Below are 27,312 nucleotides of genomic sequence, written 5' to 3' on the forward strand. Positions count from 1 at the left end.
CCCTTAACACCAATTTAGTGTTAAAAGAGGGCATCATTTATTCAGGCACCTGGAGTGGTACAGGAGATAACTCCTCCTAATGTGCCCCCAAATTTCTACAAGTGCATTTCTAATATACAGTCACTGCATGCATATTATAATTTGTCCATTACCATAAAACCCTCCCCATGTTTCCCAAGTTCCTAAACTCAGTCCTTGTTTTGGCTGTAGCTGCACTTCTGAGCCAGATGCCTCTTCTTTATCTTCCAACATCCTTGCTTGGAGAGCAGTTTCTGCAGGCCTTGTTTCTCTGCTAAAGGTTCACAATTTTTTCTCTGCTCAAAGTTCGCAGTCACAGTGTCTCTCTGCTAAAAGCTCACACTTACAGTAGAAATCTAAATAACCTTTTCGGTATCAATTCCCCCCTTTGTAATTTCTCGAATTCCTTAGGCCCATTTGATAAGTTTCAACTTGATTTCTATCTATAGTTGCATACATTCCCGCAGGATTACAATTGATCATTTTGGGAACACAGCCAATAGCAAGACCAATAATTACTACAGTTGCAACTATAATTATCATGGTTTCCAGTATTTCAGCCAGCCATCATTTCAGGGACCATCCCCCTATTCCTTGAAGAATTTTATTGAAGCAGTTAGCGATGCTATCCAAAAGGCCTCTGAAATTATGTTCAGCAACTTGCTGCATTTTGTTGGTTTTGGTGATCTTTTGTTACATTTGGCCTGTGTACACAATGATGTTTTCTATCCAATTTTGAATACCCACAAACCCCTTGTTCTTTGGCCAGCAATACATCTAAGGCCAGCCTGTTTTGTAATGTCAATTTAGTATTTGCCTATTTATAATTTGAAATCCCTTTTCTGTGGCTTTGGATATTTTCCTTACTTGCCAAGTTAGATTTTCTAACAAAATACTGTTTTCTAGAGCCATGGCTCCCGATAAGAGAAAACTCTGTAAAGCCTATTTAAACTGTGTAGAAACTGAAGGCCCTGCCCATTCATCCTCAGTGTCTCTTTCTGACTTACTCCAATACTGGGCTTTTTAGGGGCTTCTTCTCCAAGTTGAGCATAAGGTTAATAACCCTAAGGTAACTTGCTGGATGATTGGTCCAATAGTTGTCTGAAGTAGCCCAGACAGTGTAACCTGGGAAAGGAACTTCCATAGATTTAACACAATTCAAAAGTTGGTTACTGCAATTTAAAACTAATTTGGCCACCCAGCTTATGGTGCTAGATCAACTTTCATTGTTTTATTTTTCTCCACACCTCCATTGACTCTTATTTAGGTTATATATTGATGTGTTTCCCCAATCCAGACCCCACTCTACCTTCCCCAAGTATTTGCATCATCCTTCTAAGGGCTTTGTCCAGGTACAAGGCTTGCTTCAGAGAGTTTGACACTCTGGCAAGTCTGAAACATTTTGGGTGTGATTTTTAGTAACACATAAATTTAAGAACCTGGCTGCTTGGCCTCCTGAGGCTGATAAGGTGAAATCCAGAAAATGTTGGTCGAGACTATGGGACTCTGTTGGACACTTCTTACCTCCATTTTTCCCCCACAAATAGTTATATTATCTCCTGGCCTTCAAGCTATAGGATCCTCAAGAATACCATTTCCTCATCGCCTACATCTCTCCTTCGCATCCAAACAGTGGGTGATATTGGCCTTTGCTATTGCATTAGTCAGATTATCATATTGAATTACCATTGACAGATCTATAGGAATAATTCCCCAAGGAACAGTTTCCCCTGCTGAACTGGGGATAGGGAGGTAAACTGTAATGCTGGACAGATTGTGCATTTTACCAAACCCTTGGATTAAAGTTAATACTAAATTTTCTTCAACCCCTCCCCCTAATTACAAAAATATTCCTGTAAACATTAGTCTATACAGTTCACTACTCATTTACAGATGTCTTTGAGATTTTCAGCCTCAGGGGTCTGGTGTTTTCCACTGTTCACTCTTAGTCAAGAGCCTTCTTAATTTGGGTGCAATGTATCCAGGAGTTATCCTTTTACCTTCACTGCTGTTCTTGTAGTCAACAGAACTACATAATGTCCTTTCCACTTCTCCTGAACTGTTTCAGATTTCCAGGTCTTGATGTATACATGATCCCCAGGCTGAAATGAATGAACTGGGGTGGCTAGGGCAAGAGGTTCTGAGAATGATAAAGCTTTTTAGTTCATTCAAAGATTTTCCCAATTAAATTAAATATTGTTCCATTTCCTGTTTCTCAATTTGTTCCTTGGATCCAGAGAAAGTTGTAACAGAATATGGTCTCCCAAACATCAACTCATACAGGCTCACCTTCAGGTTAGTTCAGTATTGCATCCTAATTTGGAGCAAGGCTAATGGTAACAACCATGGATATTTCAAGGAAGTTTCCTGGCACATTTTGCTAATTTGTCTCTTTAAAGTTGGATTCATTCATGCAACCCTTCTGCTAGATTGCAGTTTCCATGAAGTATGTAAATCCCAACTTATACCCAACTGTTTACTAAGTTGCTGTAACACTTCAGATATAAATAGGGGTCTCCTATCAGATGACATCCCTATAGGCACCCCAAACCTGGGTATGATCTCTTTTAGGAGTACCTTGGTGACTTCCCTGGTCTTGTTGATGCATCAGGGAAAAGCTGCTGTCGACCAAGAAAAGGTATCTACTAACACTAGGAGATACCTGTATCTTTGTTGGTGTGATAGCTCAGAAAAGTCAATTTGCCAATAATCTCCAGGAGTGTTTCCTCTTTTAGTGATCCCTGGAGGTGGTCTTTCCAAATTCAAAGGATTATTTTAAAGACAAATTGGGCATTTTTCTGTAACAGACTTGCCAATTTTTGTCATATGGACACTGAGTATCTGAGTCTGTAGACAAGTCACCATAGCATTGATTCCCCAGGGGGTTTGCTGGTGTTTCTCTTTTACAATTTGTAACATCAGTTGTGGTAGGACTATGACCTGGTTATTGGAAGTTACTAGCCATCCACCCTCTTTATTTTGGTCTTTTAGATAAGTAGCTAATTTTAAATCTGCTTGACTACATCCATGCCTCACTTCTGGAAGTGAAATAGCTTTCTTAGATATTAATGCTAGGATGCCTTGTTGCACAACCGCTCATGCAGCTTTATCTGTAAGTCTTATTTCTTACATGAATGTGGTAATCCCTACGTTGGTGTGCTTTGCAGTGTAGTATTTAATCAGATATCCCTGTGATGTTAATAGACCTCTTTCTTTCCATATGGCTCCATGGGCACGAACAATGCTAAAAGCATATTTCAAGTCAGTCCATATGTTTACTCTTTCTTGCTGCCATTTCCAAAGCTCTTAGTAGCATCATGACCTCTGCTCTTGGTGCTGAGGTGTCCACAGGCAGCAGCGCAGCTTCTATTACCTTGGTTGAGATGACTAGAGCATAGCTGGCTTTTCATCTTCCATAAAGCTATTTATGTCTGTAAAGAACGCTATCTCTGGATCTTCAGTGGGTACATCTTGGAGGTCTGGTCAGCTTGCATAAACTTGCTCAATTGTCTGTACGCAATCATGGGTTAGCTGCTTTTCTGATGACGGTGATAATGAAGACACGGGGTCTTCACGATATGCCATGAAGCCGTTTATTGATCCACAAAGCAAAGTTTATATACTTTTTTGCCTATTACTAAAAATAGCGCACCAATCATATTAGCGTTACTAAGTTATATAACTAAATATCATTGCTCAACTATCCCTCGTTTAAGCTAACCAGGTACATACCCTGTACCAATCACTTTCTTATCTCTTACATTCCTTCTTCAAAATCCCACTTACTCTTGCCAAGGCCTGCGGCCTACTATGGCTAACACATCCATGTCGGTTGTGACAAGCTGAGCAGTGCTTGCAGTCCTGCTCTCTAGTTGTATTCCCACATCTCCCCCTTTCTGTTCTACCAATAAGGTCTTCTTTGTTGACTTGTCAATTAACTTCTGAACACATTGCAAGATACAGGGCAAACATATTACTAAAAGCAAAAGCATAGCTAATACATGAAATTTAGTTTTGAAGTTCAAGTTCCCGCTCCAATTGTCCCAGTTGCCATTCACGACGATGCACCTGCACTTCAAGGATGTCTTCTACTGTGTCTAGGGTCAGATGACCACGGAATTCAAAGAGCAGTGCAAAATCAATGAGTCCTCTCGTATTAAGGAGAAGCTGGTCGAGACGATAGTCCGGTGGGATCTGGGACTGGAGCCAAGGATGGCTGGGTTGGGATCTCCAGTGAGATGCCAGGGCTACAGCAGTCCTCTTTCTGAGGAGGTTCCAAGGATTCTCGGAATGGTCTCACGCTCTTGGCTGGGATCCACCTTGGGCTGTTCTCTGTGGAGACACAAGCATACCCTTTTCCCCAGGTGACAAGGGGATAGGGTCCCATGATCTTACCTGTTTCTGGATTCTCAATAAGGACTGGAGCTTTCTGTTTGACCTCTAACTGAGGATTGTTACCAAAATGCCTAACAATTGGAGGCTTAGGGTTCATCAGGAAGCAATTAAAAAAGTTAAAAACATACAATGCTTTCTGCAACCTTTCAGCTGGGGTGGCATTCCCCATTCCCCCTTTCTGTTGTAGCAAAAGACGCTTAAGTGAAGCGTGTGCTCTTTTGATGATAGCCTGGCCTGTGGGGGAATGAGGAATCCCTGTTTTGTGTGACACTCCCCAGAGAGCAAGAAAATCTGTGACTCTGAGAAATGTATGCAGGACCGTTATCAGTTTTAATTTCAGAGGAAATCCCCAAGTCCGCAAAAGCACTCGCAAAGTGACGACATAGGTCCTTTGCTGATTCTCCAGTGTGACAAGATGCAAACAAGGCACCTGAAAATGTGTCTATGGAAGAGTGAATATATTTAAGTCGGCTGAATTCAGGAAAATGGGTAACATATGTTTGCCAAATTTGAAGGCTTTGGAGTCCTCTAGGGTTAACACCTCCTGCAAGAGAAGGAAAAGAGTGTCTCTGACAATCTGGGCACACAGCCACAATACTGGAGGCTTGGCGAGTGGTCAAGCCAAAAGTGCGTGCAAGTGCAGCAGCATTCTGGTGAAAAAATGAATGACTGAGTTTTGCTTGAGAAAAGCGGTCTGGTAACACAGGCTGAGTTGTTTGAACTGGTAAAGGAAGCAAATCTGCTTGACAAAGCTCCATCTGCGTTTTATTGAAAGTCGGAACCATATTTATAGTGTGGTTCGCAAGTCTCGAACAGGACAGCAGTCCATTGGACAATAGAAGAAAACAAGTCCTGTCACATAGCATGAGAACTGTTTCTCAGTCAACACCAGGTGCTAATCTCTGTTATTAATGCCTTTCTGTTTTTCCTGAAAGTTATCATCCTGGGAAAGGCTCAGGTCAGAGCTGAGAAACTGTCTCAGCCTGGGAAAAGGTTTCCTAGCGTAAGAAAGAGGAAAAGAGCTCAGAGCCTGAAAAGGCCTAGCAAACCCTGCCTGGGCCTTCAGTGGTGTCCACAAGTCCCTCTTTTAGTTTAAAAGAAAAAGAAAGAGAAGTGTTTGTAGTCCTCCACAGGGCCCATTGCAAAGGAGAACAAACACCACTCAGGAGATCTGTGGACATCTGAAGTGTCCAGGGAAATCTTCACACCTGGTGCTTTTCTAACAAACTTATTTTTAATACAATAACAAGAACCCACCACCATTCACCAGACTTATAATTTCTAATACATTTCAAAGAACTCATCGAACAATGTCCAATGGCTTAAAACAGTTCCAAGAGAACAGAAAGACCTCATCCTCTGCTCGTAGAGGGACCATCTGGCTGGTGATCAGCATGTTGGTCAGCATTTGAAGGCTGTGCCTCAGCTGCATCCTGTCTCTGATATCACAGGTCAGGGCGGACACACCTTGCCGGTAGCCAGCCTACCCCAGGATCCGTTGAGACGCAAGCATACCCACGGCCCCAAATGATGAGTTCATGCGGGCCTTCCCACTTGTTTGTGGTCAAGTCCTGTATGAAGACTTTTGCTCAAGGCATGCATGTCTCATCTGCAGCCTGTAAGGAAGTGAAATGATTCACAAAAACAGGATTATTGGAACCTGTGGCACAGTAAGGTGATTGATGGTATGCAAAGCTTTTTCCAATCGGCTGTGTGGTGTTTCACCAGCCATTCCCCTTTTTTGTTTTTCAAGAGATTAGAAATTTGTCTCAATGCACACACCCCAGGCTGCCAACACATCCCCTCCTCAGAGGTTGATAGGGGCTGCGGTAATGTAGGGTCGGACTGTAGCCGTCTGCCATTCATAGGCCTCTGACTCACAAAGGTCTGTGCTGTACCCCCCAAACCTTCAATGGCTTGGCCAAGAGGGGCCATGGGCCATGTGGGTGGCCAGGCAGAAAGAGAAATCACCGTTACATCCACCCCAGTATCAATCAAACATCTGAGTTGAATTTGAGATGGGTTGGCGCCTGAGACAGTCAAAGTGCACAACATCTGTGGGCGCTGATAGGAGATATTCATTGTCCAAAAGACTTGTGGCGGTCCCGTAGATCCAAACCCGCCGTCTTTGCAATCTCGTTGATCAGCCCTGAGAACAGATGAATGAAAAGGTACAAGTTGTGCTATACAAGTTCCTGCCAGGATAGTGACAGGGGAACAAGGCGTAGAAACCATAGCATAAATTTGACCTGTGAAGTCAGCATCAGTGACACCTGGGTGAACAAAGATTCCCTGGAGAGTGTCACTAGATGCTTTTTGGGTAACGGTTGTCCTTGATTCTCTAGCTGGGAAGGGATTGTTTTGTTTAAATACCCTGCAAAGAGAACTTACTAACACCTAATATGAAGTTTCAGAGTTACACGCCAAGCAGCAGAGAATCTGAAATATATAAAAGATAAAATCCAAGGCATCACTTCAGGAGAATATATTACAGCTGGTTTTGGATTGTACCTTTAGGGCCGTTTGGTGGTGGTGACAGCTGGGGAAGGGGCTATGTTTTAAGCATATTTGTTTTGAGCATTTTATTGTTTGATTTGAGGAAACATTTGTGGATTAGTAGCTCAATTACAGTTGAGCTTCAAGTGGTCCATGCAAGGATTATTCAAGCATATATGAAGTCTGAAGATGTGTACCAACTGATGAACTGTAAGCTTGCATTATAAGAGTTGCTATTCAGATTTTTTGCACTCTCCTGTGTGAAGTAATTAAGTATTCAATCCTTGGAGGTTTGAGTCTTAATAGTGAGGTTGGTCCATTACTCACTAGTCTCTTCGTACTATCTTGGTATAAAAATATTTCTACCTGCCTAGGCTTCCTTGCTAGCATGTAATTTGGCATAGCTGCTCTTTTAGATCGTGTAAGGGGTTTGCATGGCCATGTTTTAGTAGCGGGTGGGGTGTCCTGGTTTGAAAGGACAGGTGTCTGTCAGTAAGGGCAGAAGTTTCCCGTTGGAATAGAGACTTTGGTTCCACTCCCCCCCCAAGTATTATAATTGTTTGAATCAAGGACTCTGAGGCAGAGATAAGGGGGGTGGGAATAACAGCTCTTTTACTAATATATCTAACTGTACAAGCAAAAAACAATAACAGTTAAAATTGCTAACAGAACGAAATAGATAACTCGGTGTCAGTCCCTTTAGATGCAAGCACGCTGTCTCTGTGCTTAGTCCACAGTTCGGATCTGCCGAGGGCAGACGGAAATGGAGGCAGGAGGGAGGGGTGTGGGGCGGCAGCGGCCACGCCGGTCTCGGTGGGAACGGGCTGGAGCGGCGGCTCCTCGCTCACCGTGTGTGTCTAGGTGATCAGCTGTGTCCGCAGAGGCAGGAGGCTGGAACGGGACAGATGCAGGGCAGGTGATCACAGAGGGTCTGGCTCGCCTGTGCTCCGGCCGCGCGGCTGAAGATCCCGGGCGTCCTGCTCCCAGCTCGCCGGAAACACGAGTGCCCTCCCGGAAGCCTCAGAGGCCCCTCCGGGAGCCGTTCCCACCCACCCCTTTTGTCTGGACTCATCAGTGACCCTGGGTGTAACCCGGCCAGCTCCATTGGCATGATAATGGGAAAAATTCTTTCAATTGACACAGTAACAGAAAAACACTCAACCCCCAACATGGGGTTACAGGGATAACTTCTTTGACCCTCATGTCCAACAGAACCCATGCCAAGTGGCTCAAAGATGGATCTTCTGCTGGCCAATGCTGTGTCCATCAGTGATGGTAGTAATGCCTCTGGAGTAACATTTAAGAAGGAAAATAGTTATGGCACAGATGTAATTGCAGCCAGAGAGGAGCAGAGTATGAATATGTGAGAGAAACAACTCTGCAGATGCCAAGGTCAGTGCAGAAGGAAGGGGAGGAAGTGCTCCAGGTGCTGGAGCTGAGATTCTCCTGCATCCCATAGTGTTAAGATCTGGTTATTAAAATTATTTAGTTATTCCTCAGCCCAAATTAAGGTGCAAACGAGACCATATGCTAGTGACAATAGTATGGATTTTATTTGATAGTAAATATGAGGGAAAGAAAAGAAAGAAATAGGGAAAGAGGAGTTTGGGGGGTGGGGAGGGGAGAGAGTAAGGTGAACACAGACTAAGTAGAAAGTATCACCACTCACAGATCCCAATGGTGTCCTGTTGATCTTCTGGTCTTCCTGAGGGTGAAGGTCCCCCCAAAAAGCATAGAATCCAATGGGTTAATATACGCTCAGGCCAAGTGGCAATGTCCAGGTACTTCCCCTGTAGGGGGGGACAGTTTCTTGCAGCAGACTCTGGATTTGTTGCATCACGTGCAATCCTGTCGTGCAAGGCCTCTGGGGAGCGCTTTCAAACATCTTTGATGGATTATGACACCCCCTCAGCTGTCTCTCATGTGAATGTCCCGTGGATGTGGCCTGTGGGGTTGGGGATTCCACAGCTGGGGCAGTTTCTGTAAGGGAGTGTGGGTATTCACTGCCTCTGACAAGAGGTCATGCCACACACCCAAAACCTCCCCCCTCTTAGTTTCAGGGGGGAGCCTGTGTAAACCTGGCTTCTGTGGTCTCCCCCACTCCAAATCCAGCCAGAGGTGACTCTCAGCATGGCTACTGGGTTTAGTTCTCATTCTTTTTCTTGTTTACTTGTTTCCTTCTCCCTGGGCTTGGGATGATTGAAGAATGGGTTTCTAATCAGCTGTTTGACTTTCAGTCCAAAGTCCCAGTCAGACATCTTTTAGGCAGGGGTGGGCTTCTTCATACAGTTTTGCTATAATGGGCAAAACTTGATATCAGTGTTTGAGACATGAACTATTTCAGTCTCTGACACAGTGCAGACCATGATGAAACAGCTGTGCCTCTGCAGCCCATGGAGGTTAATGCAGAGATCCACCTGCAGCCTATGAAAGATACCCATGTTGGAGCATGTGGATGCCTGAAAGAAGGTTGTAACCCTGTGGGAATCCCATGCTGGAGAAGGCTGCTGGCAGGACCTGGGCCTTATGGGAAGGATGCCCACGCTGGAGCAGTTTTGTTGGCAGGACTTATGATCCCATGGAGGATCCACACTGGTGCAGCCTGTTCCTTAAGGACAGCACTCCATGGAAAGGACCCAGGCTGGAGCAGTTTGTGAAGGGTTGAAGCCTGTGGGAAGGACTCATGCTGGAGAAGTTTGTGGAGGACTGCCTCCTGTCGGAGGGACCCCATGTTAGAGCAGGGTAAGGACTTCTTTACCTGAGGAGGAAACAGTGGCAGAAACATGTGATGAAATGGTCATAATACTCATGCTCCATCTCCCTGCCCTGCTGTGGGGGGAAGGAAATAGACAATCATGAATAAAGTTAAGCCTGGGAAAAAGAAAGGGGTGGGGGGGAGGTGTTTTTTTTTAGGATTTGTTTTCTCATTATCCTGCTCTGGTTTTGATTGTTAATACATTCAACTCATTTCCCTAAGTCTGTTTTGCCCATGACAGTAATCGATGAGTGATCTCTCCCCATCCTTATCTCAATTCATGAACCTTTTGTTATATTTCCTCTCCCCTGTCCAGTAAAGGAGGGGAGTGATAGAGTGGCTTTGGTGGATATCTGGCATCCAGCCAGAGTCAAACCACCACAGATGCATAGGTATTTTTCCTGTTCAAGCACTGACAACTTAATGAGCCAATCACAAATAAGATTTCTGGAGTTCTGAGAGGAGGATGAGCAAGTAAATCAAAATAGCTTCAGGGAAGAAGTAATGCAGCATTTGTAGTCTTAAGCATCTGATGTTAACCAAACAAATGCTGATACCTTTTGATCAAGATGGAAGCAAACTGATTAATCCCATTTTTAGAAGTCACCTCACTGAGGACAATAAAGATGTCAATAGAGTCTATTTTAGAACTAATTGGAGATGCAGTGATAGCTACACATTGTTGTATCCTTAGGGTGTTGTTTTTTTTTAACTCTGGAATGAGTAACATTGTGAAACTTTGTGCTGTATGGTACAGGTTTTGAAAAACCATGTGCCAACACTGAAATATGGATTCAAGTTCAAAAAATACAGTTGCATATGTTTAGGACCCACAAACTTACCAGGAAATAAATGCATTTATTTAGGAGATTTTTATGTAATATTGTTCTTTATTCTTGTATATTTAATAACAATTTTAACATTTTATTTCAAAGAAAGAGGATATATGGTGATTAGCTCAATGAAAAAGCTTAGGAAAGCTTTTTTTCATCACTTGTCATTTGGGAGATTATTAGTTGAGGCAAAATGGACTCATAGTCAGTCCTAGTTTATAAGCAGCCTTCCCCATTTTCCTGTCACGTAATTAGCTTTTCCTGGCATTTCTGTGTGTGTTAAAAATGGAAGTGACTCTTTCGGCCATCCTCTCTGCTTGATCTGAATCAAACAACCCCTACACCTGATTACTGGATGACCTGCCGGAATGTGTAAGCTGTTATTAGGTATCTGTCTTAGAATTTTTGTCCCAACGTGGGACTTCTGCCCTGTGTGCAGCACCAATTCTCACACCGAGACGAGGTATTTCTATTTCTTTGTTGTAGTAGGCACAAAGTAGGGAGCTGGGTGGTAGCCTGCAAAAAGCTGGCTCCCCAGTCATCAAAGCTTTATGTTATTTATACAATTTTAGCAAAGGCATTAATGTTCATTGGCTACAAGTTACCCAACTCTTATTAATTAGTATTCCACCTCCTATTGGTTAATGATTCTCTTGCTTCTCATGCTAATTAGTCCATATGCTCAGTCTTCCTCTTCTTTTAGGTCAATGAGTTTCTTGGATCAGTGGTCTGAGTCAGTGGTCACGATCTCCCCCTGCCAGAATTACCTTTTTACCCATTCGGACCTGATTTCAACACAGTTGCTGAATTCACTTTATTAGTTTTTTCCTTTTCTTGGGACTTCTGCCAAATGTCCTTGTCGCCTGTAAATTCTGCATTCTTTGTGTCCACTATCAGTGATACATCCTTCTCCCCAAACTTTGGTCACTTCCCCCTAGGTCTGAGATCATTGAAGCATGTCAAGCCCTAAACCTTAACAAGGCAATTATACCAACAAGTAATTTATATTTCTAACACCTGGATGTCAGTGTGCCCTTAATGTTTTGTGTAAGCATAGTAAAGTTTTGAACACATAATTTAGCAATGGGTTATCATTTTATTGAATGACAGCTTCCAGGATTCATACCTTTGTATCATAATACAGAGGGGGTTATCAATGATTGAGAGAGAGATAGGGACTACTGAATCATGATCAGAATCCAAATTTTACTGTGTGCTACATATGCTTATATACCATTTACAGAAAGGCTAGTAATTTTTACTACAATAATTTAGTTAAACATCACACAGACAAACTTTACATTTCTACTTAGTAAAATCTTCTTTCCTATCAGCTAGACTTGATCCAATCTTCTTGTAATCTTCAGAGCTCTATTTGCTCTTGCCAAGGCATCTTGGTTATGAAGCTGCATATGCTGATTAAATCTATAGCACTGCCAGTCTGAGTTACCATATCTCCCCCATTCTTTTGAAATAAAAATACACTCTTAAGTGACTTGTCTATTAAATTTTTCACACACTTTAAAATACCAGGAATAATTACTACAATGCATAATATAATGCCTAATACATATAAGCCTACTTTAACCAAATTCCTAACCCAACCAGTGAGTTCCCAGTCTCCCAGGAGCTGATTTAGGCAGTCATACCCATCATCTACTTGCAGCTTGTTTAAACCTTCTTTCAGGGCTTGAATGCTGGCATAAATGGACTGGGAGTAGTCAGAAAGGTTAAGGCAACACATTCCATCAAATTCCTCACACCCGTGTCCTTGTGCTAAAAGCAAAAGGTCTATTGATGCTCTATTTTGCAAAGTAGCATGTCTAACAGAATCAACATCAGTTAAAAGTCCTGTTAGTGCTAAGGATGTAGCATTAGTTTTTTTAGCTAGCCAACAGACTAATTGGTTAAGTAAACCCAAGACTTTTGCTGCTGCTACACCAGGGGTGAAAAATTATGCTGCCCATCACTGTCCCCCAGACCAAAAATCAAGCTGGTCATCACAATCTTTGTAAAAAGCATGTAAGGTTCTCTTAATTCTAGAGGGATATTTATGTTGAAAAATCATGGAGGTGTTTGGGGTTAAAAGGGTTAATCGCCCAAGTCAACATGGTCCTCCTTTAATATTCGATGGGATGGCAGGCCAGGCCCTGTCCCTGCAGACTAAGAAGGCTCCAGGAGGTAAAAGTAAAGGAGCATTGGGAAGCGAGAAATTTTCCCAGTTTTTTGATCACACCAAGCACTTGCATTTTTATACATAGGGTGGTGAGGGGAAACATCCCAACCCTTAGACTGATTTTTCCCAGAATAATTAAACCTTACACGAAAATCCATTTTCACTGAGCCCAGAAGTTCTAGCTCCTGTGGTTCAAGGAACACCAGGGAAAGATAAGGGGTCCATTGGTCCTAGGTGTCAGCATGATTGCTGTTTTGCAACACTGCATTTGCCTGAGGCCAATTGTCTAGGGGAAGAGCAACAAGGCAGGTTGAAAAGGGATTATCAGGGGATGCAGTGGCCAAACACAACGTATCTTGTCCTGTAACATTTGCTAAGGTTACCCAGACATTTGTTTTTGGTTGGTTAACAGACCAGGTCTGGGCATTAGAAATAATTCCCAGTAAATACCATAATATTTGGAAAGTCATGGTTTTTCCTTATTCTCAGTGGCAGTAAGCCACTGCTCTGGAGTAATTTCTAATTGTTCAGGTAGACAAAACTTATACCCACACACTAGTTGTTGAATTTGTATGGAGTACTGGTTCTCCCAGATGGGACAACCTAACCCTGTAAACCCTGAAGCCTTTAGGTAGTCCGAACCATTTCCCCAAGGGCATAAGTCAGTTAGAGGTTAAACGTGCTGAGTGCTGAATTGGTGATGAGGTCCTGTTCATGAGGGTCCTACTCTGATGTTGGTATTACAGTTTAATCCTCAGGTGTTGCAATCAGGGGTTCTTGAAATGGTTTCACATTCTTTGCTGGAATCCACTTGGGACCATTCTCCATAAAGACATGAAAAACCCCCTTCTTAGGTGATCAAAGGATAAGGCCCCAATATTTTACCAGATTCTGGGTCTTTTGCTAAAACAGAGAGCTTTTCCTTTAGTTGCAATGTTGAATTACAGTTAAAACGATGAACAGTCAGTGGATTGGGGTGCATAAAAGAACAATTCAATAAGTTAAAAGCAAAGGGCTTTCTGCACTCTCTCGACAGTGGTGCCATCTCCACCCCTCCCTTTCTGTGTTATTAAGAGACTCTTGAGAGAGCCAATCATAGATTATCCTTTTGGGGAATGAGAAATACCTGTTTTGTGAGTAATTCCTCATAGAGCAAAAAAGGTAGGAACTCAATGGGAAGTATAAGGTGGGCCATTGTCTGTTTTCACCTCAGAAGGTATACCAAGAGTTGCAAAAGCAACAGTAAAGTATTTACAGACATATTTAGCTGTTTCCCCTGAACGGGTGATGATAAAAGAGCACCAGAAAAGGTGTTAATAGTGGAATGGATGTATTTTAAAGGGCCAAACTCAGAAAAAGTGGGTAACATCTGTCTGCCATATTTAAAGGCTTTGAAGCCCCCTGCGATTAACACCTCCTGCAACAGAGGGAAAGGAACACAATTGACAGTCAGGACAAACAGCAATGATTGCTGAAGCTTGGGCTTTAGTAATGCCAAAGTGTCAAATCAAAGCAGCAGCATTCTGGTGAAAAAATGAATGGCTCAATTTAGCCTGCTCCATCTTATTAGGTAGGACAGGATTTTGTACAGGCATTGCTAAAAGGTCAGCCTGCCTATTTCCTTCAGCCAAAAATCTGGTAATGTCTGTATGCAATCAAATATGCATGACAAAGTAAGGAGATGTTCTGTTTTCTAAGGAAAAAACAAGGAGCTGCAACCAATAAAAGAGTTGTGAATTTTCAACCTCTTTCAAAACTGATGCTTCAACTCTCATCACAATTCCTGCATTTTAAGCAGAATCTGCTACCAGATTAAAGGGAACAGAATTTTTTTTAAAAAACTCTGACAACAGCAGCTACTTCAACAATTTGGGGAGACCCCTCAACTGTGGACACATCTCATTTCCAAGTTCCAGAGGAGGGATCTCTCCATACTACCACTGATTTATGAGAGCGACCAGAACCATCTGATAATATTGTTAAGGCTTTAAGTGGAACCTCACTTCTCTTTGGTTTTTCTATCAATTGAAATAAAAGCTTATATTTTGGAGGATGTATTGAGATTTGTCTGCTGAATTCAGCAAAGGCCATCTGAATAGCCTCAGATTCCTGAAATATCCAATCCAAATAAAAGGTGGTAAGAGGCACGAAAACAATGGAGTAATCCACTCCTGCAAGAGAAGTGAGTCTCTGTAGGGCTTTAACAACCAGTTATGCCATCATTTCATGTTGGGTACTGATGGTTTTGGTCGCTTGGTGTGGTAAAAAAATCCATTCAATGATAAGCAAAGGGTCTGGTGCATTGGAGTCCCATTGAAATATCAAAGTGTAGGGTTGTTTTGCTTTATGCAAAATTATTAAATGAAAGGACGCTCACGTGCCCAGTGTGCAACTTGTGGGCTTACGAAGGCATCAGATACGCCCTGCAGTGCCTGCTGAGCTTGTAAATTGAGTTGTCTAGGTGATAAAATGTCTGAGTCTCCTTTTAGCAGTTCAAACAAAGGACTCAGCTCTGCATTTGAGATTCCTTATAAAAAGCGCACCCAGTTAATTGCTCCCAAATGTTTCTGTGCATCATGTAAGGTGCGAATGTTAGTCTGAATTTGTAGATTTTGGGGAGAAATTTAGTGGACTCCAATGGCCATCCCAAATATCTCCACGGAGAGTATTTTTTGTACCTTTTCAGAAGCAATGCAAAGCCCTGCCTGACTCACAGCTTTGGTGACAATGGCTAAGCTCTTCTCCATGACCACCTGTTGTTCAGCTGCTGTAAGAACATCATCCATGTAATGATACAAAAGAACATCGTGCATTTGTTGACCAACAGGACTGAGGACCTTAGCAACATACCACTGGCAAATAGTAGGAGAGTTCTTCATGCCCTGAGGTAAAACAGTCCAGTGATATCACTGCAAGGGTGCCTGCATATTTATGCTTGGAAGTGAAAAATGAAATTTTGGAGCATCATCAGGATGCAAAGGAATGTTGAAAAAAACAATCATTTTAATCAATGACTGTCAAATGCCAATTCTGAGGGATCATGGTAGAAGAGGGGAGCCCATGCTTCAGGACTCCCATTTTCTCCATTACAGAATTAATTTTGAGGAGGTCTTGCAGGAAACGCCACTTTCCCATTTATTTTTTAATAACAAACACAGGAGGATTTCAAGGGCTGGTAGAAGGGACTATATAGCATTTCTGGAGTTGTTGTTGAACCAATTCTGTTAATGCGCGCAGTTTATGCAATGATAGGGGCCACTGGTTCACCCACACAGCGTCAGAAGTTTTCCAAGTCAGTTTGAAGGTTCCGCATTTTCCAGTGACCCCAAGGCAAAATTTGACGGCATAAAAATTTCCCACTGAAATAATGCACCCCTCCCCCACAAAACCAGGGGGATAGGCAACACTAAATGTTTGACTGTAGTAATCCAACCCTCAGGTCCTGTAATTTGCACCAAGTGTTGGCTTTGCAGGCTTTGATTATTCTTCCCCCTGTAAGGGAAATTAATCCACAAACACCAGAGGTTTATGTCCAAAAAGGAGACAGAGAAGTCCTTTTTGCTTTATTCGAATAAAGGGAGAGGCCATGGGGCATTCCCCTGGGATCTCTCAAATTTTTGGAGGACGCAGCCTCCCTTTTTATCCTATTTTCCCGGCCACTTTTCCCTCTCTCTTTCCCCATTGGCTGAGGTACTCGAGAGGCACAGACTTCCCGGAACGCCTGACACCTGACATTCCCCTCTAATGTATAACCCTCCCTTTTAATTTTTAATTCTTGTAGAATTCAGTTTTCCCCCTCCCCGTTGCTTCTTTCATCTTCTGTTACCCAATTTTATTTACCAGCAAACCTACAGTTTGTTTGTAAAGGCAAATCTCTTTTTCCATTCATCAATCAGTGTAATCCCTCCCATTGTTTCTTTTATCTATAGGTGCTAACTTTACCTACCAACAGATCTACAGTTTGTTTGTAAAGACAAATGTAACATTCCTCTCACCCCCATGCCTGATAGCATCTGAGGCACAGTCATTAATGACCAATCACTGGGCCATTGGCTTTTATAGATAAGTTACATCTGCACCAGTGTCAATGAGGCCTATTACGATTACGTCCCTGCTTTTCAGAGTTACTTTGCATTGGCATGTGGGACCCTGAGTTGTGATATGTTGTTTTCAAAGAATTTGTGGAACCCCTGTTGAACCAAACGCGCCTCCCCTCTGCTCAGCTATCGTCCGAGCAGAAAGGGGTGCTGTTGGGAAAGGTAGGAGTTGGGCTATTTAGGCCCCGGATGGGAACACACAGGGTGGCTGGGGGGTTCAAGGCATGATTTTTATCTAACCAACCGAGCCAGAGTCTATGACTCCTGGCAGCACAAACAATTCTGTTATCGAGGTAGATGATCTACCTATGAGCAAGGCGTGGTAACCGGGTGCCAAGGTGTCTCAGCCCGAGGTGTCCTCTCAGACCTGAGATCATCTCTGGGGGACATGCAGGTGTTCTGGACCCCAGCTCTTTCCGATGCCCGCTGATGAGAGACTGCAGGAGGCTGTTCTTAGAGGTTTTCATGGTTGTTTATTATTTCATATCTCAGGAATTGCTTTGTCCAGCGAACAGCGGTCTGCTCGCCAGACGTCTGGCAGAATCTGCCTGGTAGAGGCAGGACTTATATTTTATAGTCTAAATTAAGTACTAGGTATTTATAAATGACTGCCAATACAATACAATCTAGTAACATGGTCCAGCTCTGTCCCCATCCAATCTAAAAGTGCCAGCATGTCACCCAGCATGGATGACATGGAGAAGAAGTAGGAAGAGGTATCCACACCCCAAATTCTCCATCTTGGCCACATGTCCCTTATCACAAACATTCTAGAAATCTGCTAATTCTACATTCTAACAGTCTAATTTACACTCTACTTGTTTTTGCAGCTTGCATTTCTTCTCTCAATGTTGGTAAATTGTTCCAAGGAGCTAAATCCAGCCCCTGAGACATCTGAGTCTCATTCGAGGGTCTTTGGGGACCCTGCCAGGGGGGTCTTGAGGCTCCCAGGGAAGCCAGAGGAATACTCTGGACTCCCACACCAAGGGTCTATAGATGCCTGTAGGGAGACAAAAAACTGTGCTGTTAGACAACGTTACTGTGTTATTGGTTGATATTGTTATAGATAAAAACGAGATCAAGCCAAATTAAATATTATTAAAATAAGCAATATTTATTTTGCGACCGAAACACGGTCCTCGATAGCCACAATCAAAAAGGACAATGCCGAGCCCGGGGTCGACATCAAGTGAACACACAATGATTCGAACTCTATCACTCCGAATCCCCAAATGTTCACAAACCTGCTCCAATTAGTTCAGTTTTTATACAGTTTTTCCTTGCCCGGAGTGGAGGTCTTTGTCTTCTCTTGTCGTTCAGCACATTCATGTAGTTTTCTTTCACCGCGTTGAGCTGGACAAAACCATATCCTGGGAGACGATGAATTTTGATGAAGGCAAGTTCAGGTTTACAGGAAGATGGAATTGAGATGTAACTTGCAGATTTTGGTTTACTAGAAACGGGCATTCAGACGTATTTTTCTTGATGGCTCTGATTACCTTAATTGTGGGTGCTTATCGGACTCTTATCTTTTGGGTGTTCCCTGGACAGAGCCATCTCCACCTGGCTGTGCCTATTGTCTTGCTAACTCGAGCTCTTCAGCTTTTGTTGGCAGTTACAGTGTTGCGATTAAGCAATCCCTGTTCCTCCCTTTGCAGCTTTTGGTTTTTAAGTTTTTTATTATTTTACTCATACAGACATTGCTTATTCTACATTAATTTACAACTTTACACAAATTACATTATATTATATATTACAATATGTCCAGTCCTGTGCTGCCTGGGGTCACTGCACGTAGTTCGGCGACAGTCCGGCGGGTGGGGGCAAGGCGGTATGAAAACTGAAGGTTGCTGCTGGTTACTGTGTCAGCTGTGGGATTTCTGTCTGCAGGCGTCTCAGCCTCACGCTCCAAAAGAAGTTTCCCTGCTGCAAAGGATGGCCATCATTCTCTCTAGGGCCTCTCTCGGTAAAGTGGCTTGGCCATTAGGATTGGTATGCATCCCCTCCCCTGCTAGGTGGTCAATAGTTAAGGCAGCCAGGGTTTGTCCTGCAAATGTTACAAGTTAATTTTCCCGTCTTTTTTTCCATCGCGCCATGAATATTGCGTATTGTGTCGGTGTAAGCAAAAGATTTGTCAGAGACTTAATGTCATGAGTAGTCATGAGGTGAGTAGTAAAAGTTGCTCTTAATAAATTACTGAAGTAAGGAGACCCCAGACCATATTCTACCGCGGTACGGCGCAGTTCCTTAATCTCTGAGTGCCCCAAAGGCTCCCATTGTGAGTTTCCCCCCCTTGGGTTGAGTTGCACAGGGGCCACAAAGATTTCTGCCACAGTCTCAAAGCCTCTGTTTTTAAGGACTTTCCTTTTTATCCGTAACCAATTATTATGCGTATCCGTAGGGAATAAGTCCAGATCTTTTTTGGGGCCAGGGTCGAAAGGGTCGAGTTCCCCTTCACTGCTGGATAGTGTCCACCGTATAAGCGATATGCATTCGGTGGCTCTGGGGTCACTGGTGATCTAGCGGTGGGACTGTATGTGGCGACCGGGCTCTAACCCTGGAACTCATCGTGGAGGGTGTGCAGACAGGGGATGGGGAGCACAACTGGGGCAGGTCTCGGTCCACCATGGTTGTTATGGCTTCCTCAGAGGTAGCTTCACAGTGTAAGGAAAATTAATCCACAAACACCAGAGGTTTATGTCCAAAAAGGAGACAGAGGAGTCCTTTTTGCTTTATTCGAATAAAGGAAGAGGCCATGGGGCATTCCTCTGAGATCTCTCAAATTTTGGAGGACGCAGCCTCCCTTTTTATCCTATTTTCCCGGCCACTTTTCCCTCTCTCTTTCCCCATTGGCTGAGGTACTTGAGAGGCACAGACTTCCCGGAACGCCTGACACCTGAGATTCACCTCTAATGTATAACCCTTCCTTTTAATTTTTAATTCTTGTAGAATTCATAGTTTCCCCCCTGTTGCTTCTTTCATCTTCTGTTACCCAATTTCATTTACTAGAAAACCTACAGTTTGTTTGTAAAGTCAAATCTCTTTTCCCATTCATCAATCAGTGTAATCCCTCCCATTGTTCCTTTTATCTCTAGGTGCTAATTTTATCTACCAACAGATCTACAACTTATTTGTAAAGACAAATGTAACATTCCTCTCAACAGGCAGCCTCACTCCCTGCTTTTTTTAATCGAGGCCATGATGGCCCTCCATGCAGGAAGCATTTTTAACTCTGGCTCATGGCCAAGGAGAGTGGCCAGGTCGTAGAGCCAAATGCCGACCTTGTCCCAGCAGCAGAGGGTGAAGATGGAAGAGGGGGTGGTATCGCAAAACATGCATGACACCCATCGTAGAAGTGATTTAAGGTCGTGCTTGGGGATGGGGGAACCATGCTTGCCTAAAACAGTGTGCATGGTTTTATAGACGTCTCTCTCGTCGGACACGTTCTGTCCCATAGTTCAGTTCCCCCCGCTCACCCGTCACATCGCTGCAGACAGATGATTGTGGGCCCAGATTTGTTTTTTTTACCGACACTTCTTAGTTCCAGGGGCTCCTTGATTGCTGCCAGTTAGGCCGGTTCTTCTCCTCACACAGGAACATCAATTATCAACGACTGAGAGAGAGACAGGGACTACTGAATCATGATCAGAATCCAAATTTTACTGTGTGCTACATATGCTTATATACCATTTACAGAAAGGCTAGTAATTTTTACTACAATAATTTAGTTAAACATCACACAGACAAACTTTACATTTCTACTTAGTAAAATCTTTCTCGTCAGCCAGACTTGATCCAATCTTGTAATCTTCAGAACTCTATTTGCTCTTGCCAACGCATCTTGGTTATGAAGCTGCATATGCTGATTAAATCTATAGCACTTCCAGTCTAAGTTACCATAGGGGGTGGCTTGAGATGGATACTCTACTGGAGGTCAAGATTTGTGCAGTTTTTACTAAACTTAGAGCAGAACCTGCCCTGCAGTGTTTGGGCATGATTATTACCTTAAGTGGAATTACTTTGTGCTTGACTTTTCACATCTGAGCCCTTCATGAAAGCAGGAAGGGGCAACCTGCCTTTGCATTTCAAAGCCCTTCAAATATAATTTGCAATTAAATGTACTTCCTCTTTTTATGCTTGATAACTTTTAATAAAACAAGACATTTCTTGACTCCTTAGATCTTTGAGAGGAGTAAAATGAGAAAAAATTGTGTGAAACTTGTGAAGATGTATGAGATGTCATTTCCTTTATTCTTCTGATTCACTTAGGCATTCTGATAACAACCATTGCTTCAAAAGGGGAATTGCAGAATTGGCCTGACCTCTTACCAAAGCTTTGTAGCTTGTTGGATTCTGAAGATTACAATACCTGTGAGGTAAGGAGGTTTATTTTGAAATGTATTATCATGCAAAATTGTTTATTTTTGCCTTTATACATAGATAATATATATATGTATAGTGTTTTTTGTGGTTTGAAAGGACAGGTGTCTGCCAGTAAAGGCAGAAGTTTCCCTTTGAAATAGAGACTTTGGTTCCACTCCCCCCAAGTATTATAATTGTTTGAATCAAGGACTCTGAGGCAGAGATAAGGGGGGGTGGGAATAACAGCTCTTTTACTAATATATCTAACCATACAAGCAGAAACAACAGCAGTTGTTAAAATTCCTAACAGAACAGAATAGATAACTCGGTGTCAGTCCCTTTAGATGCAAGCACTCTGTCTCTGTGCTTAGTCCCAGCCCGGAGCTGCTGAGGGGCAGGCGGGAGTGCAGGCGGGAGGAGGTGGCAGCGGCCACGCCGGTCTCGGGTGGGAATGGGCTGGAGCGGGCGGCTCCTCGCTCACCGTGTGTGTCCGGGTGATCAGCTGTGTCCGTAGAGGCAGGAGGCTGGAATGGGGCAGATGCAGGGCAGGTGATCACAGAGGGTCTGGCTCTCCTGTGCTCGGCCGCGTGGGCTGAAATCGGGCATCCTCCTCCCCCTGCTCGGTGGAAACACGAGCCCCCTCCAGAAGCCCGAGAGGCCCCTCCAGGAGCCGTTCCCACCTACCCCTTTTGTCTGGAGTCATCAGAGATCCTGGGTGTAACCTGGCCAGCTCCATTGGCATGATAATGGGAAAAATTCTCCAAATTGACACAATAATAGAAAAACACTCAGCCCCCAATATATATACAGATATAAACTTTTTTTTTTACAGTAATTATAAAGGAAAACTATTACCAGCTCAACTGTTTTAAGTTATGAGGAGAAAAATCCTGTCTGATTAAAAAAAAAATCTTGCTTTTAAGCATTTTTAATAATATGATTAAGTAAATGAGCACTGAATGTTAAAATTAAAATTACCACTTACCTATTATAGACTCATGCAGCTTGAGATCTTACAGATGACAATATAAAGTGTTTAAATAAAACATCTTTAAGGCTGTTTTAATTTAACTCCATATTTAGTTAGCTACATTTACTTTGTTAATTAGCTTAGTTTATTGCAGTCTTTTGCTAAAATTACCTGTTCTGCAAAAATCCGGAAATGTTGATTTCTTCAAAATGTAAAATAACAGATTTTGTTTTGCTTTGGGGTGTTTGTTTGTTTGTTTAATTTTATTTTTAAACAGGGTGCATTTGGTGCTCTTCAGAAGATATGTGAAGATTCTGCTGAAATTTTAGATAGTGATGTATTGGACCGACCACTCAATATCATGATACCTAAATTCTTGCAGTTCTTCAAACACAGCAGTCCAAAAATAAGGTAGGTTTAAATGTTATACTAAAGTTATCTGTTAAAAAATGTATTTACATGAGTAGTGAGGTTGATATTTTGTAGATCAGTTTAAAACATACTTAGTTTTTTAAAATGATCCTGCATATCCAAACGTCAGAAGGCACAGAAATTTTATGCATCAGTCATTTCCACACTTATCTATTTAGTTAATAGATCAGTCTCACCTCTTTATACATCTTCCACATCAAGAATCTGTTTGACTTTGAAAATCAAATTATTTTTTAAGAATTTTCATATTATTATGAAAATTTCAGTGCTGTGTTTAAAATTTCAAATTCTGATTAGAAAGAACTATCTTGCATTTGTTTTGTTATGACTTCAGCAATGAGACAGTAAAAAACTATTTGCTGATTACTGTTTCTGAGTTCTTGCAGAAAAGTATTTTTCTGCTTTAACTCCACCAAAACTTATAAAGCTCTTTATCTTTCATCTAGATCAAATTAAATAGGTTCAACATTCTTTTACTTTAAGGCAGTATTAATCTCTCCAAAATAACAGAAGTATAGAAGAAAAATTCCAAAATTAATTTGTTATTGCTATTATTTATCAACAAGAACAGTAGCTTTTACCCTGAAATAAACCAGCAATGTGCCCTTGCCACAAAGAAGGTGAATGTCATCCTTGGCTGGAGTGTTGCCAGCATGGGAGGTGATCCTTCTCCTCACCCTCCAGATGAGGCCACACCTGGAGTACTGTGCCCGGTTCTATGCTCCCCAGTACCAGAGGGACATGGAGCTACTGGAGCGTCTAGTGAAGGGCCACGATGATGAAGGGACTGGAGCATCTCTCCTATGAGGAAAGACTGAGAAAGCTGGGACTGTTTAGCCTGGAGAAGAGGAGGCTCAGTGGTGACATCATCTATGTGTATAAATACCCAAAGGGAGGGTGCAAAGAAGACAAAGCCAGGCTTTTTTCAGTTGTGTCAAGTGACAGGACACAGTGGCAATGGGCACAGACTGAGACACAGAAGGTTCCCTCTTAACACTGGGAAGCACTTTTTTTACTGTGAGGGTGACCAAGCACTGGCACAGGTTACCCAGAGAGGTGGTAAAGTCCCCATCCTTGGAGATATTCAAAAGCATTCTGTAAGGCCCCAGGAAACTTGCTCAATTAGACTCTTAAAAGGCCTTATGGTTGTTCATGTACTCTCAGTTTGACACACAGGAGAAATACTGACAAGATGTTCTCAAGGAAGTAAAAAACCAAAATCTTTACTGTCAACTTTGTAAAATACGAGAACTTTGGCAAAAGTTTAGAGCAGCATTCAATTAACATAAAACACTTCTCAAAGCATTAACTTGGCCCATTCAACTTAGCAAACTCCAAGCCCATCCAATTCTAAATTACTCAAAACTCCAAGAAGACAGAATTAAAAGACGAAGAAAGAAACAGATAAAAAAGATATAGAAAAGAACAAATATAGCTACCACTCCTGGTTCTAGCAGTGTTCAGCTGATAGAAACTTCAAGAGGAAGTAGATCATAACATGTTCTCACCTCATGTCCTGGGTTAAATACCTTTTGGCTTTCCTTGGCCCTTCCCCTAGATGGGATTTCTGGTCATCTGACCACTCTGGGGCTAGATTGGGGCTCCAGGGGCAGGGTGTGGAACATTGCCTCCAGTGTGCCAGTGATTGGTGGCCCCTGCAGGTACTAGGATATAGGCCCGGGGGTGTGGGCTGTTTGGAGCAGGGCATTGCCTCACCAGAGCAAGGCCCAACCTGCCCCTTCTCCCAGACATGTACCCAAAATATTTCAAGCCAGCAATCCTTCCAGTCTCTCATACTGTTGTAATGTGGTCCTGTGCAATCAGCTGTAGGTAGCCCTACTTGATAAAATGATCTACAGAGGTCCCTTCCAACCTCAATCATTCTGTGTGATTCTCTGAAATGTTTTTGGACTCCTCTTTGAAAATTATATTGAAAGATTCTACAACTTGGGGGGCTCAGTTATTGCCAGCAGTAGTATAGATGGTGAAGAGTATAACTAGGAATATGTCTTGATAGGATTTAAATAAGATTTAGAAAGTCACCTAAAATAGATGTACACTAAGAAAAATATATTAAAAAAGCATGATCTGGCACGTGTAGAAAGATAAGCTTTTGCTTTGAGATAGGTAAACCAGTTTCAACTTTAAAGCAGATCATCTGCTGACCTGTGGCCAGGTTTCAGTACATAGTACTGAAGTATGAAGAATATTAGTTGTGTCAGTAAAGGACTATTAATACTTAATAGTATTTAAATCTGTGAGGAGACAACTTTTGAACACTATTTTATGAGACTTCCAAGAAATGTCTGAAGAGACTAGATGTTTGGGGTTAGTAAAAATCCTTGAATGGATCTTCAGAGGCATTTAAAGGTAGCTTTATCTTGTGCCTTTACTTATATAATTTGGCTTTTGTGTCTGAGAATGAAAAATACTTGTAAGCAATGGTTTTGCATGAAATGGAATAGAAGAACCAGCTCTTCACTTTTAGTTTGTTTCTACCACAAGTGTTTTATTATGTATTCTAATACAAGTGTGTATTTGTTCTAAGCTACAACTATATTACTGATGCATATTGGTCTCATTAAATGGCAAAAATCTTGCAAAGGCAATTGGAAACTGAGCGATGAAGAAGGGCATGCTAAAATTTCACCATGTTAACTTATATGTAATTGTTAACATTGTTACCAAAAATTGGTGAAAATAAAACTCCTTAACATCAATGTAGCATTAAGAAACAGGCATTCTTTATTCAGCTGGATGCACAGGGGGATATTTCCTCCCAAATATCGTGCATCCCGGGTATAGAAAAAGCTCCTGCTTATATATTATATTTTACATACATATAAATTTGCTTTCCCAGAAGGAACATACGTATTATAATAATTTCCCTGAAGTCATTATGTCCTGGTTTGAAAGGACAGGTGTCTGCCAGTAAGGGCAGAAGTTTCCCTTTGGAATAGAGACTTTGGTTCCACTCCCCCCAAGTATTATAATTGTTTGAATCAAGGACTCTGAGGCAGAGATAAGGGAGTGGGAATAACAGCTCTTTTACTAATATATCTAACTGTACAAGCAGAAAACAATAACAGTTAAAATTGCTAACAGAACGAAATAGATAACTTGGTGTCAGTCCCTTTAGATGCAAGCACGCTGTCTCTGTGCTTAGTCCACAGCCCGGATCTGCCAAAAGGCGGGGGGGGGGAGGGGCGGCAGCGGTCACGCCGGTCTCGGTGGGAACAGGCTGGAGCGGCGGCTCCTCGCTCACCGTGTGTGTCCGGGGGATCAGCTGTGTCCTCAGAGGCAGGAGGCTGGAACGGGGCAGATGCAGGGCAGGTGATCGCAGAGGGTCTGGCTCTGCTGTGCTCCGGCCGCGTGGCTGAAGATCCCGCGCGTCCTGCTCCCAGCTCGCCGGAAACCCGAGTGCCCTCCCGGAAGCCTCAGAGGCCCCTCCGGGGGCCGTCCCCACCCACCCCTTTTGTCTGGACCCATCAGACACCCTGGGTGTAACCCAGCCAGCTCCATTGGCATGATAATTGGAAAAATTCTTTCAATTGACACAGTAATAGAAAAAACACTCAACCCCCAACACATTAACATATTTCCCCTCTGTTTTACACATGCATTCTTTGTTCCTGAGGTTCTATTTGGTGGTCCCTGGTGGTTGGCGACCCCAAAGTCATACCTGACTGCCTGTTTAACTGGTAAAAGTTGGTATAATTGGGCTGGCTGCTTTCCAGTTCTTCTTCCTACAGAAAAGCATTGTGTGGTTCCATAGGCCAGTGGTCTTTGAAGAATAAGTACTGTTTTAGCTCACCAGGTGCAAATGATTCTTCATCTGGCTACAATATCAGAGAAAACTGATAATCATAATGCACTGAAAAATAACATCCTTACATAGTGTTTGGAACAAATGTGCCAAGTAATCATCCTGCTATGGTTCTTATTTACTGAATACTTAATTTAAAATTATTTATTAGATATATTGGAGTATAAGGTAGTACTTTAAAATGTGGTTTAGTAATTTTTATTGGTAACAACATAGATGTTCAGATTTAATCCCTCTTACCTCTGGAAGATGCTTGGACAGTGTGATTTGCTTCCTATTTTTTTTATGCCTATGTACAGTTTAGAAAATGTTTAAGACATGAAAAACATATATATTTTTACTGTTCAATTTGTAGGTCTCATGCTGTTGCGTGTGTCAATCAATTTATCATCAGCAGAACTCAAGCTCTTATGTTGCACATAGATTCTTTTATTGAGGTGAGTGCATTTTTGGTTGGAGGGGTAAGTTAAATAACGTATCTAATTTATCAAGAGCTTCGAATAATGTTTCACAACCACCACTACCCCTAAACTCCACATTGATGGCTTCCCATTCTTAGCTTCAGTCCCCATGGGTTGAAAGTCATTCTGCATGCTTATGCTCAAATTAGTCTAAGCACTCTCCCATCCCAAAAAATTATTATTTTGAAAATGCTTCCTTTTCATAAATACAGGAAACTCTTCTTGCATTGAGGTACTGGCAGCAGTCTGTCACATACCTGTGATGGAGAGTTCAGTACAGGGATCACCATGTCACTGAGTCTAGATTATGGGTCTCTGAATATTACTACTGAATGTGGATTAGAAGGATGATATTTTGGCTTAACCGGGGTATTTTATTTGCTGCTTTTATGTTCTGAAGGCATTTTCTAGCTTCAGAGCTTCATTAATGTTTAAGGAAAACAAATCAGGGAATAATGTTCTTGTGTCTAATGTACACGACCAAAACACTG

The 27,312-nt window shown here is 42.4% G+C and overlaps 1 protein-coding gene across 1 annotated transcript in view; it reads left to right on the top strand.

Moving 5' to 3' along the window:
• LOC306814055 (transportin-1-like) overlaps positions 1-27,312 on the top strand; it is a 134,967-nt gene that overhangs the window by 52,311 nt on the left and 55,344 nt on the right. Inside the window, 3 exon segments of the mRNA XM_079329761.1 lie at positions 21,040-21,146; positions 22,380-22,513; positions 26,716-26,797. Of these exon segments, the coding sequence (XP_079185887.1) occupies positions 21,040-21,146; positions 22,380-22,513; positions 26,716-26,797 (323 nt within the window).

This window comes from Erithacus rubecula (genome assembly GCF_903797595.1).
Source record: "Erithacus rubecula genome assembly, chromosome: W".
In the NCBI taxonomy this organism is placed as follows: domain Eukaryota; kingdom Metazoa; phylum Chordata; class Aves; order Passeriformes; family Muscicapidae; genus Erithacus; species Erithacus rubecula.